This window comes from Branchiostoma floridae, chromosome 8 (genome assembly GCF_000003815.2).
Source record: "Branchiostoma floridae strain S238N-H82 chromosome 8, Bfl_VNyyK, whole genome shotgun sequence".
Taxonomy (NCBI): domain Eukaryota; kingdom Metazoa; phylum Chordata; class Leptocardii; order Amphioxiformes; family Branchiostomatidae; genus Branchiostoma; species Branchiostoma floridae.
Genome location: NC_049986.1, coordinates 5,525,692 through 5,546,882, shown reverse-complemented (window position 1 = coordinate 5,546,882; position 21,191 = coordinate 5,525,692). Strand labels below are relative to the sequence as shown.

General features: G+C 40.2%; 2 protein-coding genes across 2 annotated transcripts in view; one reads left to right on the top strand and one right to left on the bottom strand.

Annotated features, from left to right (window-relative positions):
- The first annotated feature begins 453 nt into the window (after positions 1 to 453).
- On the top strand, positions 454 to 3,125 carry LOC118421149 (arylacetamide deacetylase-like). Its single transcript, XM_035828310.1, has 3 exons — positions 454 to 609; positions 1,964 to 1,980; positions 2,360 to 3,125. The coding sequence occupies exons 1-3, from the start codon at positions 454 to 456 to the stop codon at positions 3,123 to 3,125; spliced, it is 939 nt and encodes a 312-aa protein (XP_035684203.1).
- Positions 3,126 to 5,592: 2,467 nt separating this feature from the next.
- Positions 5,593 to 21,191, bottom strand: part of LOC118421148 — a 32,807-nt gene continuing 17,208 nt past the window's right edge. The window contains exons 2-19 of the mRNA XM_035828309.1: positions 20,323 to 20,483; positions 18,753 to 18,890; positions 18,225 to 18,362; positions 17,729 to 17,939; positions 16,671 to 16,810; positions 15,870 to 16,025; positions 15,123 to 15,218; positions 14,135 to 14,323; positions 13,447 to 13,571; positions 13,097 to 13,141; positions 12,782 to 12,891; positions 12,412 to 12,518; positions 11,754 to 11,935; positions 10,027 to 10,164; positions 8,062 to 8,164; positions 7,336 to 7,415; positions 6,135 to 6,286; positions 5,593 to 5,839 (exon numbers count right to left, since the gene is read on the bottom strand). Of these exons, the coding sequence (XP_035684202.1) occupies positions 5,593 to 5,839; positions 6,135 to 6,286; positions 7,336 to 7,415; positions 8,062 to 8,164; positions 10,027 to 10,164; positions 11,754 to 11,935; positions 12,412 to 12,518; positions 12,782 to 12,891; positions 13,097 to 13,141; positions 13,447 to 13,571; positions 14,135 to 14,323; positions 15,123 to 15,218; positions 15,870 to 16,025; positions 16,671 to 16,810; positions 17,729 to 17,939; positions 18,225 to 18,362; positions 18,753 to 18,890; positions 20,323 to 20,473 (2,508 nt within the window). The 5' untranslated portion in view covers positions 20,474 to 20,483. The remainder of the gene's footprint in view (positions 5,840 to 6,134; positions 6,287 to 7,335; positions 7,416 to 8,061; positions 8,165 to 10,026; positions 10,165 to 11,753; positions 11,936 to 12,411; positions 12,519 to 12,781; positions 12,892 to 13,096; positions 13,142 to 13,446; positions 13,572 to 14,134; positions 14,324 to 15,122; positions 15,219 to 15,869; positions 16,026 to 16,670; positions 16,811 to 17,728; positions 17,940 to 18,224; positions 18,363 to 18,752; positions 18,891 to 20,322; positions 20,484 to 21,191) is intronic.

Genomic DNA, 21,191 nt, shown 5'->3' with positions numbered 1-21,191 from the left:
TTGACTGTAGCAAAGTGGTCAAAATGACTATCGAATCTCCTCTACTCGGTTTCCAGTGCCTGTAGGAGAGTTTCCAGTGCCTGTAGGAGGGTTTCCAGTGCTGAAGCTGGCTCAGCACTAAAGCCCAGTCTGATGACAGCTCCTTGATGTTACGCTTTCGAAAAGCACTCAAGTCACATGTTAACCTTTGACCTCATGGGAAACACCTCCCGTATTAGCGCAAGGAGGTGAGAACAATGAGGTTATGTAATGGTCATGCATAACGACGTCCCTGGTTAGAACAAAAGGGATTTGGAATTTCTTCGATAGGTGTGGTTGATAAGTATCCCGTCTGTTTTCTAATAGTCATGTCATACCTGGGATTCACAATCATTTCCTTGGTTTACCCTTTTGATGTTTATATGTTACCTGTTTATCTTGTCAAGTCAAGTGTTTATCTTGATAGACGACAACATGGGCGCTGTCGGAGCTGAAACATGGCTGACTGCCGCCATTGCAGTGAGCGTCGCCGTTTTTGCAGCTTACGTGTACTCGTCTCTGCCTCCTGACGTCGCAGAACCTGGCAAAGTCTTCATCCTAAAGGGATTTGAGCGAACCCTTACCTTCATTGTAAGTCGGTCTTTACATAGCCTGACTAAATTCGCGCTCCTAGCGGCCGGCCTTAAAGCTGCCACCACTTAGGGGAGGGGGTCATTGACTCCAATCAGGGAGAGATTGTGTAAACACAGGCTAGGTCTCAACATATACTTTGGGTTATTGGTAAACAGTTTCCAAAAGACAGATGTCATCGTTGCCATATAAGTTTAATATTTTGCCGAGTTTGTCTCGAGGCTCTTGACAGAAAAGGTACTGCCAATGCCGAAATGACTGTAATGACCAGAAGTAGTAAAGGTGATTTCATGGATCGTTAAAGAACCCAACACACTTGTCGAGAAGAGTAGGGGTGACTCGGTATCCCTGTAATTGTCAAAATTGGGGGGGCCATGACCTAATGTGTTGGTCTTCAAGTTCTTGGGGCTGCATGCATTAGCGGAAGAGCGGCTTGACGTAAAGGCGGTATCTCACTGCACTTTCGGCACAGGTGCGGCACTGCGGGGTTCGAAAGAATTTCAGAGATAAAGAAAGAATTTTCTTACGTTTTGTGTATTTTGTTGTCTTCTAAGTCATGCTTTTACGTATTACGGCGTTATCTAAATTATAAAAAATCGGCGAATATAACACAACCCGGCAGTGCCGTACCGGTGCCCCAATTGCAGTGAGATACCACATAATGCGTGCGCCATTATGTTGGATCAAAAAGGTAGAATGCAGAATTGGTCGTAAAAGACCGACATACTCCGGCCGAGTCATCTGCTTGGATCCAAAGATTTACAAATTGGGAACATTGATCTACATCAGAGCCCATCAACCTTCCCTCAACCGAGACGTGGCCGATACCGACTTCCAAGCACCTTAACCCTTTGCTGACGTCACAATTCCGGTCTGGATGTGTAACATAGGCTTGGTATCATTACAACTGAAAAAAGAGAACTGATCGAAAACTTGTTGGTAAGCGCTTTCATTTTGTGTACGGTTATAAAGTTTAAAATTGTATAATAAAATTGGGAACATTATATTATTCTTCGATCACCAATGATCAATGAAGTGTCCTTACAGATGTGGATGCACGAGAAGATGGGGTTCGGTATAATGAGACGCCAGCCGTCGCAACGGCCATCACATCCTAACCTGGAAGTTACGGACTCGTTTTTCGGTGGTGTCCGAGTTCGAGTCTACAGACCACGAGTTCAGAAAACCGTGACAGCAACCAAGATGGCTGCTGGTCTAATGTGGTTCCATGGAGGAGGATGGGTCTCTGGCTCATTTGGTAGGTTTGGGATATGTTTCTCCTGTGTTATAGGACAGTATCGATTGCGTGACATCATGTTGTATCTGCTAAAAGTTTCTGTTGAGGTTGTTAAAGGACAACGCCTACATCGGGTATTGTATTTGGTGAATAAGAATAAAAAAAAAATAAAATATTTTACAAATTAGTGAGAAATAAATCAACGTTTCCTGTGGGCGAGATGTAATATATTTGTTTCTTTGTAATTTTAGATGAATGTGAGGCTCTAGTAGGACGCATGGCTAACCAAACAGGCGCTGTGGTAGTGTCAGTTGAGTAAGTATCGATCATAGAATTATAGATATTATAGATAAGATATGAATACATGGGGTATCGTTGACTGCTTTTCATTTGCCCTCAATCACTTAAATTTATAATGAGTCTTTTCTAAACAAATCAAATATCTGCCATTTTTGTAGCTCTTTTGCTTTCTTCCTCATGACAATACTGATTAATTGTATTTATTTGTTTCAGATATCGGCTGGCACCTGAAAACAAGTTCCCCATTCCGTTTGAAGACTGTCTTATAGCTACTCAGCATTTCCTCCAACACGCCAGTGAGTACGGAGTCGACTCAAAGAGAATCGGCGTGGCAGGCCAAAGCGCTGGCGGCAACCTGGCTGCTGCGGTGGCTCTGAGACTGAACAAGGACGACAAAAAAAAGTTCCCGCCATTAAAACTCCAAGCGTTAATCCACCCCCCTCTCCAAGCTTTCGACTTTCAAACTCCTTCTTACGTCAGAGGACGCAAATACTTTGTAGTCCTCCCTCCCGAGAGGAACATTAAATGCTGGATACGATATCTCAACAATGACATGTCTCTAGTCGACACGTTTTCAAGCAACAGGCACACCACGACTGCGCTGAAGAAGTCGCGTTACGCCAGTTTCGTTGACCGACACATTCTCGACGAGTCCGTGCCAAGATTGATACCTGAAGACGTCAGGGTAGATCTACCAGACGACATGAAGAACATCTTGAACCCCTACTACGCTCCACTGATGTCAGAAGACGCCGACTTGTCTGGACTGCCCAACACGTTCATCACCGTTAGTGGGACGGATGTACTGAGGGATGACGGGATATTGTACGCCAGGAGGCTGGAAATGGCGGGAGTTCAGGTCCGACTGGCGCGCTACCCGGCGGGCTTCCACGGAATTAACCAATCAAAGCCATTTTACTTTGAGGTCGGAAAACAGCTAGAACAGGACTTGGCAACGTTCTTACGCGATCATCTGTAACGTTAATATAGGTACAGTATTTTGATGTGGGGGAGTTCCATGGGGGAACACTTTGCAGGGGGAACCATATGGCATTAAAAATAAACACAAAATTAACTCTATGAATTAAATTTTGAAGCAACAAATTTGGGCATTTTGGGCAGAAAACATTAATCATTAGTACGTTTAATGGGACCAAAGTGGTACCAGATGTACATGTTAATCAATACACTACACATACGCTACATGCATGAAGAGCATCGTTAGGTTTGCTTTCTGAAAGGATCTGACGCCGAACACAAGAATAACGCCACAACACATCTTTATTTCAACCATTCAAGCAGAAGAAATCCTTGTTTCAACCATTCGATTAGAAGAAAATTCAAAGACGCGTTATCAAACCCGGAAGTACCGCTATAGTACCGTAACAACACGATAGGGTTGGGGATGGGGGGTAAAATCTACTCGTTTATAGGTCTCATCAAGAACTATCCATGTTTTAAATATCAAGAAAATCCATCCAGGCATTCTTGAGTTTTGCTGGTCAGCTACACACCCACCCACATACATACACACACACAAACGCTACCGAAAACGTAACCCCTCTAGTGAAGGTATAAATTGAAACACAGTGAAATGTAAAGCTAGCTATTCAGCCTATATGTGGTTCATTAGAACTATACCTATCCGTACAACACGTGCGTTTGCCACGTAAACTTATCAAGGACAGTGATTCATTTGGCATGTTAGGTAGCTAAGGGCACAACCCGCCGTACGTGCAATTTGTCCGGACGTTTTTTTGAGAGACAACGCCCGCCACCTATTTCTGAAATCGTTCAGGCTGTCAGGGCAAGCGCGTCACCCGTACTGGCACGTATGGGGGCGAATCCGCAGCCCGATGGCATACAAAGTTTTACTTGCACGTAAAGTTCTACGGCTTGTCTGCGTACTCCAAAATCCGTTGGATCTACGAGTTCGTACGGAGGCGGTACTTACCACTTACAGATCCAAAAAGATTTCGGAAACGTGGACAGCACGTATTTGCACGCACGGCGGGTTGTGCCCTTAGCTTTAGAAAGAAAACATTGTTCTCACAACACTCACACACAAGACTATTGCATACTAGATTTCTGAGTTATGTACTACAGTATCTACTGAGGTGTGACGTTAGGTCTCACCTGAAGCATGGTAAAACATTAATATCTAAATAAGGATATGTTGATTGGATTATATGGATGACATCCTCTTGGAATAAAATAAAACTGATACGAGCGTACAGACAAAAATGTTTGACCAAAAAGTTGCCTGAAATCTAAGTGGTCAGGAAGGCTGAACAAATGACTGAACACACAAAATATAGTACACAGAACAACAGATTCTTCATTTTTGTTCTTTCATATCTAATTTGACCTTGTAATGTTCTATGACATACGTACACGTTTTCCTATATTCCATTCAATCCATATCATATGTTCCCTTATTTTGAAGCTGCTTTGTACGATTTAGAGTATGGTTGAAAACATTTTTTATTTTATTTTTGAAAACGGCCGAAAATTTATTCGCGCGCGGATGTCATACATATATTCAAATCAACATGGCTTATAATACCTCGAAAAATTACATTGTTTCATCATAAGACATAACCACAATGAAGTGGTAAGTCATGATACATAATGATCTCAATGCTCATCAAACCACAGCAGCCCTAAAGATAGAATGACTTCATGTCGACAATTTACCACGGTCAGCAAGATTAGTATTACATTTATATTGCTGTATGAATATTAAAAAAAAACATTCTACATTTTACGCAATGTTCTAGATGTTTCAAACTGTTCTTAGTGTTACCAACTCTTCTAAAAGATGCAAACTATTCTAAATGTGGAAAATTGTTCTAAATGTTGCACAATTAAGTCGATGTTCCAAAATCTACAAAGCCTAATTTCACCAATGGATTGCTACATAATCCTCATTATGTCATACCTGTGACGCGAAAACGTTCGATACGGGTGTTCTGGACCGTGTGATATTTTTCCGTATCACACAGGTTCTAAGTTGTATGACACAGGCTTCCTTCGAGTAAATTCCAACGGGCCAAATAAGGCATGGTTGAAAACTCGAATACCGTATTCGGACGTTAGAATTGCTGTTGTTACAATCTTTTGTTCGTTCGAGGACACAACATTTTCTCAACTTCTTGTGCATTTCCATCGAAATATGTGTTTTCTCAGGTGGGTATGACATAAATAAAATACAACACGGTGTATTCCGTATCACCCGTGGTACCAGCCCGACCTCGGGAAGGATCGCCCGACGGCCGGAGGACGATCCGACCCGCGGGAGGGCTGGGACCGATATATTTACAGTATATTTACAATAACCATCAAGCATTCATTCAAGCTTCAACAATTATTGATTCAAAGCAGTTTCTATGTCAATCTTTGTTGTTGCTAGCGCGCGGTATACCTCACAATGGGAATCGCAATGATCAATCCGAACACATACAAGGCGAGACAGAGACGGTCCAGGACCTTAACAAGCTGGTGGTAGTCCGTCTTCGGAGCAGCATCTTTCGACGCCTCAGTGGTTTGGGGTTGGCCCGAGGTCCAAGGGACTCCACGGCATCACTAAGGGCATTGAGGTCCCAAGGGACTCCACGGCATGACTTCGACACTTTCTGGCTCTGAAGAGACAGCAGGACTTCGACACTTTCTGGCTCGGCTTCAGATGGTTTGCTAATGGCGAAAGAATAGCATTGGACATGGCTTCGTGGTGAAGGAGGCCATTTTGTTTTTACTTAACGTGGAAATAGACTTTTGATGTTTAACAACGTTACTTTCTTAACCTTATCTATGGTGCTTCGTGGTGAAGGAGGCCATTTTGTTTTTACTTAACGTGGAAATAGACTTTTGATGTTTAACAACGTTACTTTCTTGACGTTATCTGTGGTAACATGCATGTGTGCAATGTGGCACAAGTTGGAAAGGGGTAGCAGATTTACACCTCCACAGTGTGTGTGTGTGTGCTTACCTGTCCTTTACCATCAGGCCTTCCACCATCTCAATGTCATGCACATTCACGACAGTGGGGCGACGTGTTGGCTTGGTCAGGTCTCCGAGGAACACCAGGCGAGCGAGATGCCCGAGAAACACCTTCTTTACAACGGGCGGGAGGTCTTTCTTCTACATAGAACAAAACTCATTCTGATATGCAAATATGTGATAAACACAGGCCTGATTATTGCCACATAAAACAAAGGTTCGGAGACCTCATATCTCCATGAAATAGTTCAATTATGTAAATGACCGCCATTTGCATAATGTATGCTTACTTATTTGTACACCTGCAAATAACCTACGCTGGTCACTATGTCGATTGTCCAATCATTTACCAAATCAATGAATTATGGCACTCTTACATTGATTATGCAAATTAGGGACTTATTTGCATAATTGGTATATGCTAATGTTCCACCTGCCAAAAAATACATATATTACATGTATTTGAGTTCTATAAAGGAAACACTGCAAATACAGATTTTCCTCATTAAATATACAAATTAAGTGTCAGTTTGCATAATTTGCCCTTTCTGATGTGCATCTCTAAGCTACAAACATACCAAATATCATGTGAATGTGTCGTTCCCATCTTCAGTTATCCTCCTTAGAAGATTTTGACAAAAATGCCCCTGCAGTTCTAGAGCAACCTGCTAGGGGGCCAAAATGTACACCATATATTCCTTATGTCACAAGCTATCTGCCATCCAAAAATCAAGACCATAGCACATCCAGTTCAAAAGATCCAAAAAATTTCTGCTGCAGTACCAAGGTCACATACCAGGGGGCCCAAAATTCACCTTGACCTTTGTCTTCCCAACACCTACCCACAAACCAAATATCATTGTAATCTATCAAGAGGTTCTTGAGATATGCTCACTACAAAAATCCGGACACACAGACAGACAGACACATACACACACACACACACACACACACAGACATACCCAAAACTATATCTCCATTTTTCATGGAGATAACGTGGAAAAGGTGTGGCAGCCCCGTGGGCATGAATTTACAATAAAACACATTGAACTGAGTTTAGGCATATCGGCGTAAAACCTTAAACCATGGCCAATGGTATAACGACCTCGTAACTTATATCAAATTGCAGGCTCCTGGTTGGTCAATGAATCCAGACTATATGATAATGTTTTTTTTTAAAAGAGACTCACCCTTGAGCTGATCCTGATGACTATTAAGCTGTAGATCACAAAAACTCCCATCATGCACATGTACACGATGACCAGTTTACCTAAAATGAAAAAAAGTTATTACCGTATCAATTTAGAACCAAGGATTATCTTTTTGATAATGATAAAACTGTGCAAAATGGTTGCAAACGTTTCATATGGCATGTAAGGTTATAGATACGTATGACGTTATGATAGAAACAGATCTAACTTGGACCTAAGAACGAAAATTTTGTGTTTGCGGTCCGGTTAGGTTTATCTTATGCCCTAGCTAATTTTAGTTGTTTGACCTAGCAAAAACCTGCCAGCCCTAGTTTTTTTGGTCAACCTCTGGCCCTGGCAAGGTACAGAGATTTTTTATCTGACATCTAAGTGATAAAAGACGTTGTAGAATCGTGTTCCACCACGTTCTCTTTATTTCTGTTTCAATTGAAAAACTGTGCTTGTGCCGAATGCATATCTGTATAATCAGAACATGATGTTCAGGATACTACTATCCTGACTCCAGATACATGTTTTGTCATGTACATACGACTTCAGTTTTACATTAATTGTTAAACAGTATTTTCTGGACCACTTTGACTGAAAACTAAATACAAGAGAGAGTTCCTATCAACCAACCCTAATGTTTTCAGATACATAATCGGAGATATAACGTTAAAACTTTTTCCTAGTCCTAATCTTTAGATAATGGATTAAATCCCGTACCTATAACAGGCATGGATCCCTTGGTCGGCAGGACATCCGAGATGAAAACCAGAGAGACCACCATCGACAACAGAATCGTCATCCCGAAAGAGAGACGATCTCCCTGTCAAAAACAGTGGATCATCGGTTGAAAGTATTCATTGATATTAATCAGGAAGGGTTTTTGATGATTGTATATCTGTATCTGCATAGCAGGTATGACGCGGCGCGGCAGCAGCTGGTTATATTACAATGAACGACTTGATACACATAAGTTTTCCGCTCTTCCCCCTCTTTCTCTTCCTCTCTCTTCCGCCTCTCTCTCTCCTTCTCTCTCTCTCTCTCTCTCTCTCTCTCCTCTCCCTCTCTTCCCCCTCTCTCCCTCTCTCTCTTTACAAGAAAGAAAGAAAGAGGGATTGCACATCAAAATGAAACATGATTCATTAATATTTTTGAAAATGTTAACTTTCAGTCTAAGAGCCATTCAGATAAACAACTTAGGTGTGAACTCGGTCGTCTTAACCCTCAAGCACCCGACCTTTTTTTGCGACTAAAATGACCGAGTGGGGTCCAAACGGACCCCAAAATGTTTTGTTCATAAAGTCTCAGTACCATTTCTTATCGGCGATCATTGTGTATACATTGCTTCGTCAATATAAGAGGAAGATTTTGAGATGTTAAGGTGTTGCTAATTCCAACTCATTATCATGATTTATGCAAAAGTTCAGAAGGACCACGTTTTGCACTAAACCTATTCCGACCAGATAGGGGAATTTTGAGGCCCTCAGCAACATTTATGTCGCATAACTCATGAACGGCTAGAGCTAAAGCTACGAAACTTGGTAATTTATCACAAAATATTGTTTGCAAAAGTTTTTGGTCAATAAAGTAAGTCTATCATTTTTGGGGGTTGCCATGGCAACCATATTCTAACAGGCATATTTTTGCCAAAATTTGACAATTTCAATTTAAACAAGGTTTTCTTGGTAAACTACACCTGTTTTCGGACAACAATTAAATTCTATAAAATTTAATGTAATTTTCATGACTTAAAATTAATAATTTATGCTAATTTCATGACGTCATTGGTCAAAATCCAAGATGGCCGCCCTGATTAGGCAAATGACGTCATAATGTCGTCAAATTACATGCTGATGACACAGAAATTTTTTGTGATGATTTAGGTTTATATTCTTATTATTGTCTAAAAGTTTGGTAGTCATACTGTAAGTGGTTAAGGAGTTAGCTTCCAAAGTTTGTTTTAAAAACTGCACATTTTTGCTGGGGTCCGTTTGGACCCCAGAGGGACTGAACACAAACTTTCTTTATAATTTCCACATTATTGTACCAATCTTTGCAAAAACTTAGGAGAAAGTATAAGACATATTGACTGACAAAGTCACGGAAGGATTTTTTCTTCAGATCAAAAATGTTCAAATGGCACTTCAAAATGTACGCCTGGGGTCCAAATGGACCCCACTCGGGTGTTTGAGGGTTTTAATATCACAAAATGTCGGTACCACATACTGTTTCTCATCTCGACCAACTAAGAACCATGTAGTGCGCCTTTCGCACGCGTCGGAATTGATAGATCAAAACCGATGCCAATGTGACAAACAAAAGACTGTCCATCATAATTAGCAGTACTAGTTCGACCAATGATAGCATGGCAATTAGGAAATTAACAAATAAGGGATTGGCTGCATTTCCGTATTTGCATTATTATTACTTTCAATTTGCATCCCTTAAGGGACTAATGGATCAGTCTACGCTAATCTAAATTGTTACATCTTTCGGTGCATATAACATTTAATATTTGATCGTATGTTGTGAAAAATTGTGTGGTTTGGGGAAAACTAAATGGGAGCTAATTTTAGAAATAAGCTTGTCTGTTTGCCTCATTGACCTCGTTTTCGATTTATCATGGCCGCCGCGTGAGAAAACTGTAATGTGCAGTTACTCGGTTTACCGACTTATTGAACTAACCTTGTCAACCGGCAGCACAAAGATGATGCACATGAGCACAGAGAGAATGATGACAGGCGACAGTGTAGTACAGAAGTCGGCCGTTGGGTTGCGGTCAAACGTCATGTTGATACAGGCAAGACCGTCTTTCACATTAACCTGGTAGAAAAGGGAATGAAAACAAACTATGTTGCAAAAACACGTGACGTGCAGCTTTACACGAATGATGCTCACAATGTGGCTAATCAAAGTAGCAATGTAGCAACTCTATTCATCAACATATAAGATTGAAAATAGCTTCATAGGTGTGCCCTATGTGGCAGAGACTGTCATTCTCGTATAGCCTGTTTAGCCATAGCCAACACTGTAGGGCTAACATCAATTAGGATTTTACTATGGTCAATATCGACCGAAGGAGGCAGTACATCACCAGCCTCAAACTAGCTTTCTCTATTTTCTCACCTCTTATGTTGCTGCCAATAACGACACTCGCTTCACCCATACCATCTTTTTCTATGTTAACCTCTGGACAGCTTTTTAAAAAGGTATATTGTTTTTTTTTTTTAATATTTATTGTATTTTAAATAAACAGAAATAACAGAAGAATACATAATGAGAATAGAGATGGAGACAATAACTGAGACAAAACATAAACATAAACCACGGATCCAAAAATAGATAACAATACTACAGCGGGAAGAAAATAATACCAACCAAATAAACTAATACAGCAGTATAAGGTAGTATCGTTTACATAAGAAAAGTAACATCAGTGTAAATTAATGGTAGATTGTACACAAGAATAATCTCAAATAAAGTACAGACACATAAGAAACCATCAATACAACACTTCGCTTTAAATACTAGTGAAAATAATCGAATAATGCAAAACCACAAGAGTAACAAAAGACAAAAGGAAAATAGAGGGGTTTAAGAAAGGATGTGAAGTATTTCTCCCCATTTACTGTAGTGAACTGCCAATTTGTTCTTTCTGGAAGCTATTATAAATTCCAACCTGTAAGAAGTCTTAATATATGAGATAAAATGGTTTAATAATAGGTGTTTTTCTTGCTGTTTGTAAATAAAAAATTTTGCCATTAATATTAGTGTATTGTTCAGCCTAGGGGAATTTACTGTTAGATCACCCAAAATTACACTTGCTAAATCTATGTGTAATGGTTCACTCGATACTCGTTCGTGCCATTTCTTAACATCCCTCCAAAATTGGGAAACTCTTGGACATTCCCAAAATAGATGCAGTGTATCCTCTTGCTCAATTCCACAGTGTATGCAAATAGGGCTGTCCGAGCTCGAGAGTTTCCAAATATATAACATTTTTCTGGTAGGTAGAAATTTATTAAATCTTAAATTGGAAAAATCTTAGTCTCGGACATATTGTAGTCTTGTATACCAGTCTAAAAACTTGTTTCCATGGTATTATTATGTCAAGTATTTCTTCCCAATATGTTTGGATTTTAACTGGGGTTTGGACTACGTTATTTGTTAAAAGAGTTGTCATGTATATATCTTTATTTATCTTACGTGCCCCCAACCAGGAATAGTTTGATATGAAGGGTGCACTAGGTCCTATAGTAAGTGGTTTATCCTTAAGCTGTCTTTTCCAGGTGCTTGGGATAGCGGAGATTATTTGATTATATTCCATCTTTTGAAGAATTTTCCCAAATTTCAGCGATAATTCCTCATATGACAAAAATTTTCCATTTGTATCTAAAAGGTCACTTCCATACCTTCCACTTTGCCCACCACTGATTGACCTCCTCCGCACGACCGTCCGAGTCACAAGTCATGAAACTTTCGATGAGGGGTTTGAACTCGGTAACGTTTTCCGCGCAGCCAAACCTTACCAAGCGAGTGTCTACTCTCAGACACACATCACACCCCATGGTATCAAATGGAAAAAGAGCCGAATCTGTAGATAAAAAGATTCATCTTAGTATCTGTCTCTTTCTTTTTACCTATCTTCAAAGGTCGTTCGGTATATTCTCGGCCTCAGCCAGAGACATGGGACACAACTCAAAATTCTGGGCATACATACAAAGTATGATGCATTTTAGGACAATAATGACCAAGAAGTAAATCATTTGTGAGCATTACTTTACAGTTTGATAGGTGGAGCTCAAATGAAATATGAACATGTACATACATTGTGCGTTGAAACTATTTGGAACAGCAACAATTGAACTGTGCAAATTCCATCTCCTACATTTTACCCCTTACATTTCTACAGTACCAACCATAATATGATAATGACGTGATGCATGTCTTTATCATATAATTGTTGGTACTGTACAAATGTAAGGGGTAAAATGTATTTGATGCATGATATTGAAACAATTATGCCTTTTGGAACAAGAAGAAATGGCTTATTATGTTATTGAATTTTACCGAGTTCACACGTTGTCGTCACGACATCAATGATGGTCCACTCAACTAGCCCATCGCTGGTGACTGTGACAGTGGCATCAGAGAAGTCTCTAAATCTGGCGTCGCCACTGCAGCAATCGACACAGTCATTGTCAGTTAGGAACCAGTAGTCTTCAGAGAAACAGACTAACTGATCCAAAGTGCAGTTATTGGTCTTTGGAACAAATTTTATCTAGAGTAATGAATAAAAAATAGGTCGTGAAGTGACGTGAACATTGTTTTCCTCATTACATCATTAATATTAAGCAGTAGCTTCGTTTCTATAAATAAGTTCATAGAGGAGCTACTGGTACTTAGATTTCGTGTATCTAATGAGAAAAAGAATATTTACTTTGGATGAAGATAGACTTTGGGGGTCCAGACACGTTTCCTGGACACGGAGATGTTTCTGACATTGTCGTTCTGTTTGCTGGTCCAGGACAGGCGGTTGTCCGTCCAATGCTGGAAGAAGAAAAAACACTCAACAACCTTTCCAGATACTTTGTGACACGGACATTAGATAGATACTTTGTGACACGTTTAACGTTTTTGTGACCGCCAGACCGACAGAACTGCGTATGAAAACGGCAAGACAGCAACGTTCAAACACGGTTTTTCGCATCTTTGACAGAAACGGTGCCAGATTATAAAGCGCCATGATACTCACTAGCCTGAAGGCAATCGCTGAGAACATGTCCTCGTTCTTGGCGTCCTGAAACCATAAAATGTTCAAACACATTACAGTTAATGCTGATGTACATACAACAACTATGTCATGTTATGAACAATCTTCTGTACAATTCTCAATCGTCATTTACATTAATGAAAGGCTAGAGAGTTTTTCTCAGTTGATGAGAAAACGATCACTGCCTACATTAGTGGTTGCATCGAACAACCCCCAGGATATGTATAGAAATCATATGATCAATGGAAAGTATGATATGATGCAAAACTGTAATAACTGTTTGGTCATGAACTGTGTACACTTCAATACGAAGATGTAGATGTCCCACTTACGGCGTCAATGATGTCCACTGCTACACCTTCAAACGTGACATTGACCTGTTTCCTGCTGGGCGCCAGTTCAGGGTTGTAACGTTTTGGATGGAGCAGTGTTTTTGCAAGTAACAACCTGTGATCGACTGGATGGCAACAAGAAGATTCTTCATGGATCTTTCACGAGATACATTTTTTGTGTGTAAAATATCAGATATTCGTGCGTTAAGCATGAATAGACTTGCTATAAAAAAGTACTTTTTGGCCACCCCCACCCCAAAACATATTCGGATGCCCTGCATAACATTACATTACAGGAATATGCATCTATGCAGCTAAGAAACAGAACTAAAGTAGCGAAGCCAAAGGAAAACTGCTTTAGAAGAAGCAAGCTTATAGTTTATACATCTAGCTTGTACCTATCTATCTATCTATCTATCTATCTATCTATCTATCTATCTATCTATCTATCTATCTATATCTATCTATATCTATGTACCTATGTATCTATCTATAGCTATCTATCTCTATCTCTCACTATGCATCTCTCCCTCCCTCTCTCTCTCTCTCTCTCTCTCCCTCCCTCTCTCTCTCTCTCTCTCTCTCTATATATATATATATATATATATATACATATATAGTGCATAGTGTTTGGTTCAATGGTACAGAATCCACGTCAGCTTATTCTAGGGTTAAACTCAAAGCTCACCTTTGCACGTTGGATTTGTCTTGCTCCAGTTTTCGTTTCCGATGCATGTCATCCACATGTCTTCCTCCTCCATGGAGAAGCCTACGTCACAGCTGATGTCGACGTGATCCCCTATCCTGTAGAAATTATATACTGGACTTCTGCTTCCCGATACCACAACAGGAGGAACTCCACATCCGCGGCCGCGTTCTGGCAAGATGTGATAATAAAACAAAAAACAGAGGGGTAAATGGGGTGGGGGGGGGGGGATTCATCGTTAAAAACGGGGTAGGGAATTTCGCCTATTGGGTCAGTTAGTCGACCTTGCTGAAGCTTGATGTTTCTGACTTACGGAGAAGAGATGCTGCCACAGTGAGCATAGTTCAGTGCATAGAAGTGATCAATGGCCTTGCACTGAGCAAACTCGTTAAAAAACATAGTGAATAACATAATATACAGCTTCTGTTTATCATTTCTTTTCCATATCCAAATGTGTAAACTGCTATGAGTTATCCTTATTGTTTTCAGAACCTTTGATCTAGTCGAGCGTGCTAACCATTACTCCAACCTTCCTCTAATTCATCCTCCTACGCACAGTCCACAACGGCTAGCTAATTGCTTATTGGGGCCCTGCTGTCTGGTGGCCCACCAGCAGTTACTGTCGCCACAAACCAGCTGTCAGCCAATCAGAGAATAGGCCTTTCTTGGGCTTTCTGTTTACGAAAGCCATGTCGCAAAGGCCGCTGGGAAGCTATCAGCCAATCATGTTACGTCTTACATAGCTCCATCCTCCTACGCCCGATCCCCAACGGCTGTCCATATAAGGGTAAGCTCATTAATATTTATAAGCAGGGCGGTCAGTAACTGATCTGAGTGCACCAGACAGCAGAGGTGACCATAAGGAGTTTCGACATGACTGTGGTCCCACTGCTGCGGAGAATGCCTTTATTAGTAATGCTCTGTTTTACTATAACGCAATACCGAGAATAGTAGACGGAGAAACCCTTACCATTGCAAGGCATCAAACCACATGGTTCACGTAAGACGACTGTTTGGTTTTCGTCCCAGACTTCTTTCACAAAGCAGAAGGGTTCTGAAGATTCATCTGTGAAAGGTAGACAGATAGAACCAGTTGTCCAGCTAGCTTAAGGTCGCAACATTACTCGTAAGGATTTTCTCTGTCTGACAACATAAGACATGCTTGCCGTAAAAATCTATAATGGGTTTTATTCAATACGAAAATGCCCAATATTTTGCATTTTTTTTTTGTGTTCATCATTTTGACATGGAAAAAATGCCTTTTCCCTCTTACCTTTTTATTTAATTAGAGAAGTTGAAGGATCAGAACTCAGTTGGTTTTGTAGCTGAAGGAATATCCTCTCAGCCTATATACAGTTATTTTGTTTCAGGATAATTCCCTGGAAGAGATGGTCGCTAGACTTGAGGGTGTGTAGCTTCTAATTCAAACCCGAAATAAACTGGGTGTACCCCGTAAGTGTCTACCACACTAGTATCACTTGTAATACCCTCGTTCACTTTTTGAATACCGGAATGAATGATTTGTTGCCTGTGCTACTATGTTTTGTTACTTCAATTCTTGTTACAAAGTTTATGTTGTTTATCTTGAAAATGTATCCATCTTTTTTCGCCCTATCTCATTATTTTTGCAGAGGATGTCATCCATAAAATTTACTTATTGTGGCCTAAGATATAACTAGAGACTTGGTTTAAGTAATAACTAGCGCAAGAAGTAGACCTGGTAAGAAATTCCGACAGTAGTTCTCTTGTAGGTTGTCCCAGTTGTCGCGCGCCTCCATTGGTCCAAGTGCGTCGGGACTCGTCCAATGGAGGCACTTATTTTCGGGCCGAGTTTCCTTTCCTCTGTAGTTTTCTCCTTTGCCGAAGTAGCAATCTGTATACAGGTTAGATTGATCAGTAGATTACAAGTAATACAACCTAACTGCCTGGTGCAGTAAAAAGGTAGTACAGTGCCAGCAAGGGCGCGGTCACAAAGGTCGTGCAATCGTCGTAGGATTTTGATGCGGTAGGATTTTCAATTCAAACAGGCTGTGGCAGAATCAACTGACAAGGATCCAAGGCAGCCTTTTTTGTTGCAAGACAGCTGTACTCTGATGGAAACATGCATGGCCGTCAAAAAAAACACACATAAAGTTGACCGCACGACCTTTGCATCCTCCTACGCAGGGTACATCCAGACAGGCCGTTTGGCTGTTAGATGTACCCTGCGTAGGAGGATGGACCTTTGTGACCATGCCCTAACGTGCACCCGATGATACACCGTGTGCAGGGCGCAGACTTGTGTACTTATAGTTTGCAACCGTGACACATATCATGAACCACGGCTACACTACACATAGGACTGTGCTTCACTTTAGATGACATGCACAAAATGCATGGATGTCCGGCATATGGTTGAAAATCTTAAAGGCCATTCTGTTGACTCACATGCGCATTGCTAGCCTAGGACACCGAATAGGACTACCTAAGAGGTATCAAATCTGTTTTCATTCGTTTTTACATTTTGCTAACTTCCTACCTTTACTAGCTTCGGCAGGTTCCAAGTTGACGCATTCAGTGGTGTTAAATGGGCAGGCATCAGGCAAAGTCCAGTCAGTGGCTGCTGATGAACATGCCGACCGCACCTCCTGGCACCATGACTGGCAGGGTAGTTGTTTGCTAATGACGCAGAGGAAATACTGTTTAGCCATCGCAATGTTAATGTTTCTGATATAAATGCGTAATCCTATTCATACCGGGCTTTTCTTGGCATCCTGGGACCTGGGAGAACCCCCCCCCCCACACACACACTTAATTCCTAAACTACTTATCGTATGACCACCAAATCTTAACAGAATGTCGTACAAGTAAATTTAGAGGAAAATATATTTGACATCACTATGACGTAACATGACGTCATTTTGACGTCAGTTATGTGACTTCATTGCCTGAAACCGTGGAAAAAGGTTACTACCGGAAAACTTTAAAACATGCAACGAAACAGAAAGAATTGCTAACAGAATAGTTATGTCTGCTAAGACTTCTGCTGTTATACGGAACAGCAACGACGCCAAATGACGTCACAAAATGACGTCCTCTCGAATTTCTAACAATACATTTTATTCAACAAATCCCAAAAGACAATGAATGAAGTACTAAAAACGTTCAAATAAATGTTGTATTTAACATACTTGGTGGTGACGAATTTTAAGGGACAATTACAACGTTATGCTAGTGGTTATGAAACGTCCCCCCATCTGATGAATGATCAGAAATTACAACTTGACATTGATTGCTTTCGCATATTTGTCCGATGTCCTAATTAATCAATTATATGGTTTATTTACTAATTGATTCATTAAATGAATAGTTGACCGGTTGTCTATGGAGAATACATTTTGTAATAAGTCAATTCAATAACTGCCCTGATTATAAACGATTAATGCATATGCATGTACAAAAAAGCCCAGTGGCAGTGTTTTCAACCATAGATCGGAATGCCACAGATATAACAGATGCTCTATGTGATGACATGATCGAGCCATTGCGACTTTTTGAAAATTATATTCTACTAATCAGCTCATAAATCTATGTCACCTTCCTGCAAGCCATCGGGGCATCAAGAGTGCACACAGAAAACGTTGGACTTGCGGATGGCACGAAATATTGACCGACACCATCTCCTCCCATTGCCGTGAAGTCAAAACATCCTGGTCACTTTCGTGGCCGTAAAAGTTGGGAAACGTTACCCAGTCGAAGTTCAGGCCTTTGCAATGCTTATCAAACTCTGGAGGGACGGTGTGATTCACTGAAAAGTGATAGAAAGAGGAACGATCAAGCAACCACCCTTGCCGAAAATCCAACGGCTGAAAGAAGCAGTTCTAAGTTAGGTGGTGAGCGCATGCGTAAAAATTAACGTACGATTTATATATAGAATACATTGAATCTTCTACTAATATATGTTAGATTGCATTTATACCATGTATCAGAATAACGTGATAAATAGGAAGTATAAAAGGAGTATCGCAATATTGTGAGAGCCTGGCTACCGAACATGAAACATATATTACGACCATGGATAGCTATGTGTTACCAAAATTCCCCTTCGGAGTTGCCCAGTATCTTGCAAAGAATCCAGGCCGTGATTCAGAATCATCTGATATAAAATCTACCGACAGGACGTTGGAAATCGATATCATCTCTTTCGGCACCACAATCCCACAAAACGTCTCTGTAGAAGAAAAAGAATGCCATTGAACAATGATGTTGATATATAAAACAAACACAGTATTTCAATGTTATGTATGTTCTTATCATGGAAGCTCACTGAACAGATCTAGAGACGGTGGGTGTCATAAATTTCCTGGCACGTTTGACCAATTGCTGACGACACGTATCCGCAAGATCACGTGTCACGATCACGATCAAGAAGAAGGCGACAGTGGTCGTGAAAAATGTTATCCGTGTGTACTTCTGTGTTGGAAGAAAGTTAAGCATTGCATATCATGTCTGTTCTATTCTATTTTGTGTGCTTTTGATAATATCCTAATAAATTGAGCCATGGCTCTGGCCAAGGAATATATTCTACATTTAAAATATGGAGTGAACCGAAGGAGCATACCAGGATCATTGATACTGCCGTGCACAACGACATAGTCCCAGAGACAGAAAAATATTCCTTCCAGATCAAAACGGACGAACTTCAAGTGCACCACATCATCACTATCAGCTTCAATCCTCCAGGTCATATTCGTATTATCTGCAATAAGAATGTCATAAATGATGATTCATCTTTCTATCAAGAGCGAATGATAGTTTATTATTTTTTTTTATATTTTTATATTTTTTCAGCCAAGATGGCAAGGATCACACAACCTCATATATTGACAGTATGCTGTACACTGTCGGGACTGCAGAAAAGGCTAAATTTAATCTTGTTAAGTAATTTGGAAATGAGCAGAGACAGGATGTATTGATATTTGTTTTACAAAAATGTTTGGCCTTACCAACAAATTTATGTGTATTAGAAAGCACGAAAAGATTATGGCAAGATTACAATATAAAGATTGCAATTTGCGAAAGGTTTTCTGTAATCAATACACTGCAAGAACTTGGCTGATCGGAAAATCTGCAATTTTGTAATATTTTCTTGCAATGTTATCAGTTGGAGCTGCTCTGCTGTTTAACTACATGTACGAGGGGTGATCAATATGTTCTCGGCCTCACCAAGAAATAACAAGCACAACTCAGATTTTCAGGCACAACTTCATAGTATGAAGTCTATTATCAATATCTTCCAAATTTCAAATCATTGGAGTCATTACTTTCCAGGCATTCGTTTTTTCTAAATTAGAAGGTAAGTGGCGAGAAAAAAGTGGTGTGAAGTGTGATCAGACATGTGTGGGTCTAGTTTCCCATGCCATAAATTTACAAAAGGCATTGTCAAAATGTTTGATAATGATTCTCTTCCTATTTCAAGCAAAAGGAATTGGGTTTCTAACTTCCAGCATCGCAAATTGACCCATCCAGTCAGGTCAGGTCAATTCTCCACGTTTTTTTTCCTTCTCCCTCACTTAACGTTACTGGGTGTCGCCTGCAAAGTAATGACCACACTAATTTGAATTTTGGTACATATTTATATAGAAATTTATACTTGACATCTATGTTTCGAAATCTGAGCTGTGCTTATTATTTCTCGGTAAAGTCGAGGACTTATTGATAACCCCACGTACATGTCTAAAGTCTTACATAAATGTGTACCAAAATTCAAATTATTGTGATCATTATGTTGCAGGCGACACCCAGTAACGTTAGGTAAGGGATAACGAAAAAAAAAGGTGGACAATTCACCCTTCTTTTTCCCCCCACTTACCTTCTAATTTAGAAAAAACGAATGCCTGGAAAGTAATGACTCCAATGATTTGTAATTTGGAGAATATTGATAAAAGACTTCATACTATTAATTTGTGCCTGAAAATCTGAGTTGTGCTTGTTATTTCTTGGTGAGGCCGAGAACATATTGATCACCCATCGTATATAGGCATAAAAACTCGGCAAACTTGTTCTGTCGTGGATAAGTACTGTAATGTACTGTTAGGTTGATGTTTATGTAGTAAACCATTTTTCTTTCTGGTTAAATTTAAAGATGTTTGAAAAGAATTATTTAAAAAATCAGTTAGAAATGTTCTTACTTGGATAGTTGTTTGGAAATCCCGGACTAGTGAAATTCCCTTCATGTCGTTCGGCCTGTAGGACGATGAGCGTCGCACTTTGCTGACCGCAAACAAAGGCAACGGAGACGAGTAGGACTGCGCAGAACGCGTCAATACGTCGCCTTACCATTCTTTCTGACCTGTGCAAGGGACGAAGCAAAGCTGAGCACCTTGTGCTGAATGTTCCTAGGAAATGTTTCCAAATGTTCCTCAGAAAAAGAAACAATATTACTGCCCCGTAAATTCATTGGAGAGCAAGTGTCCCACAAAGTTGTTTCAGCCCCTTTTTACTTGGATTAGGAAGCCCCCCCCCCCCCCCCCCCGGCGCAAAAGGAATGTAATCACCGCTTTAAAACGCACACAACAATTTAGACAGGGGTTACACTTAGTATTAAAGTACCGTAGATGGTGTTGATTTATACGTTCGCGAATAAATAGCTATATGTCAGCTATATGTTTTAAAGTTGTCACCTTTATCTTATTTTCTGTGCTGTAAATATTTCCAATGCACTAACAAAAACACAATTGGACTCGAAAGGCCGACATTTGCTTAGGAGCAAATACAGCATATTTCAGCCATACCTTTTCCCATACAACATTTAACTGTCTCAAATAACCCCTGCTCGAAAATGGAACATTTAGGGGCACACCCCAGTTTCTCGCCCCCATTGAAACGAATAGTTAAGAGACGCCGTATTTCCAAACAAAATTTTCCCCGGGAACTACACCTATACAGTATACAGGAAGTTAAAATGTAACATATGGTCTACCATATCTGATTTGCAAGAAAATTTTAGGACCTAAAATCTCACAATATCCTAATAAATTTCGAAATCCCGTAGCGATGA

Bases quoted from the DNA above. Each gene is read 5' to 3' on its own strand.
- LOC118421149 (XM_035828310.1), top strand. From the start codon at position 454: ATGGGCGCTGTCGGAGCTGAAACATGGCTGACTGCCGCCATTGCAGTG.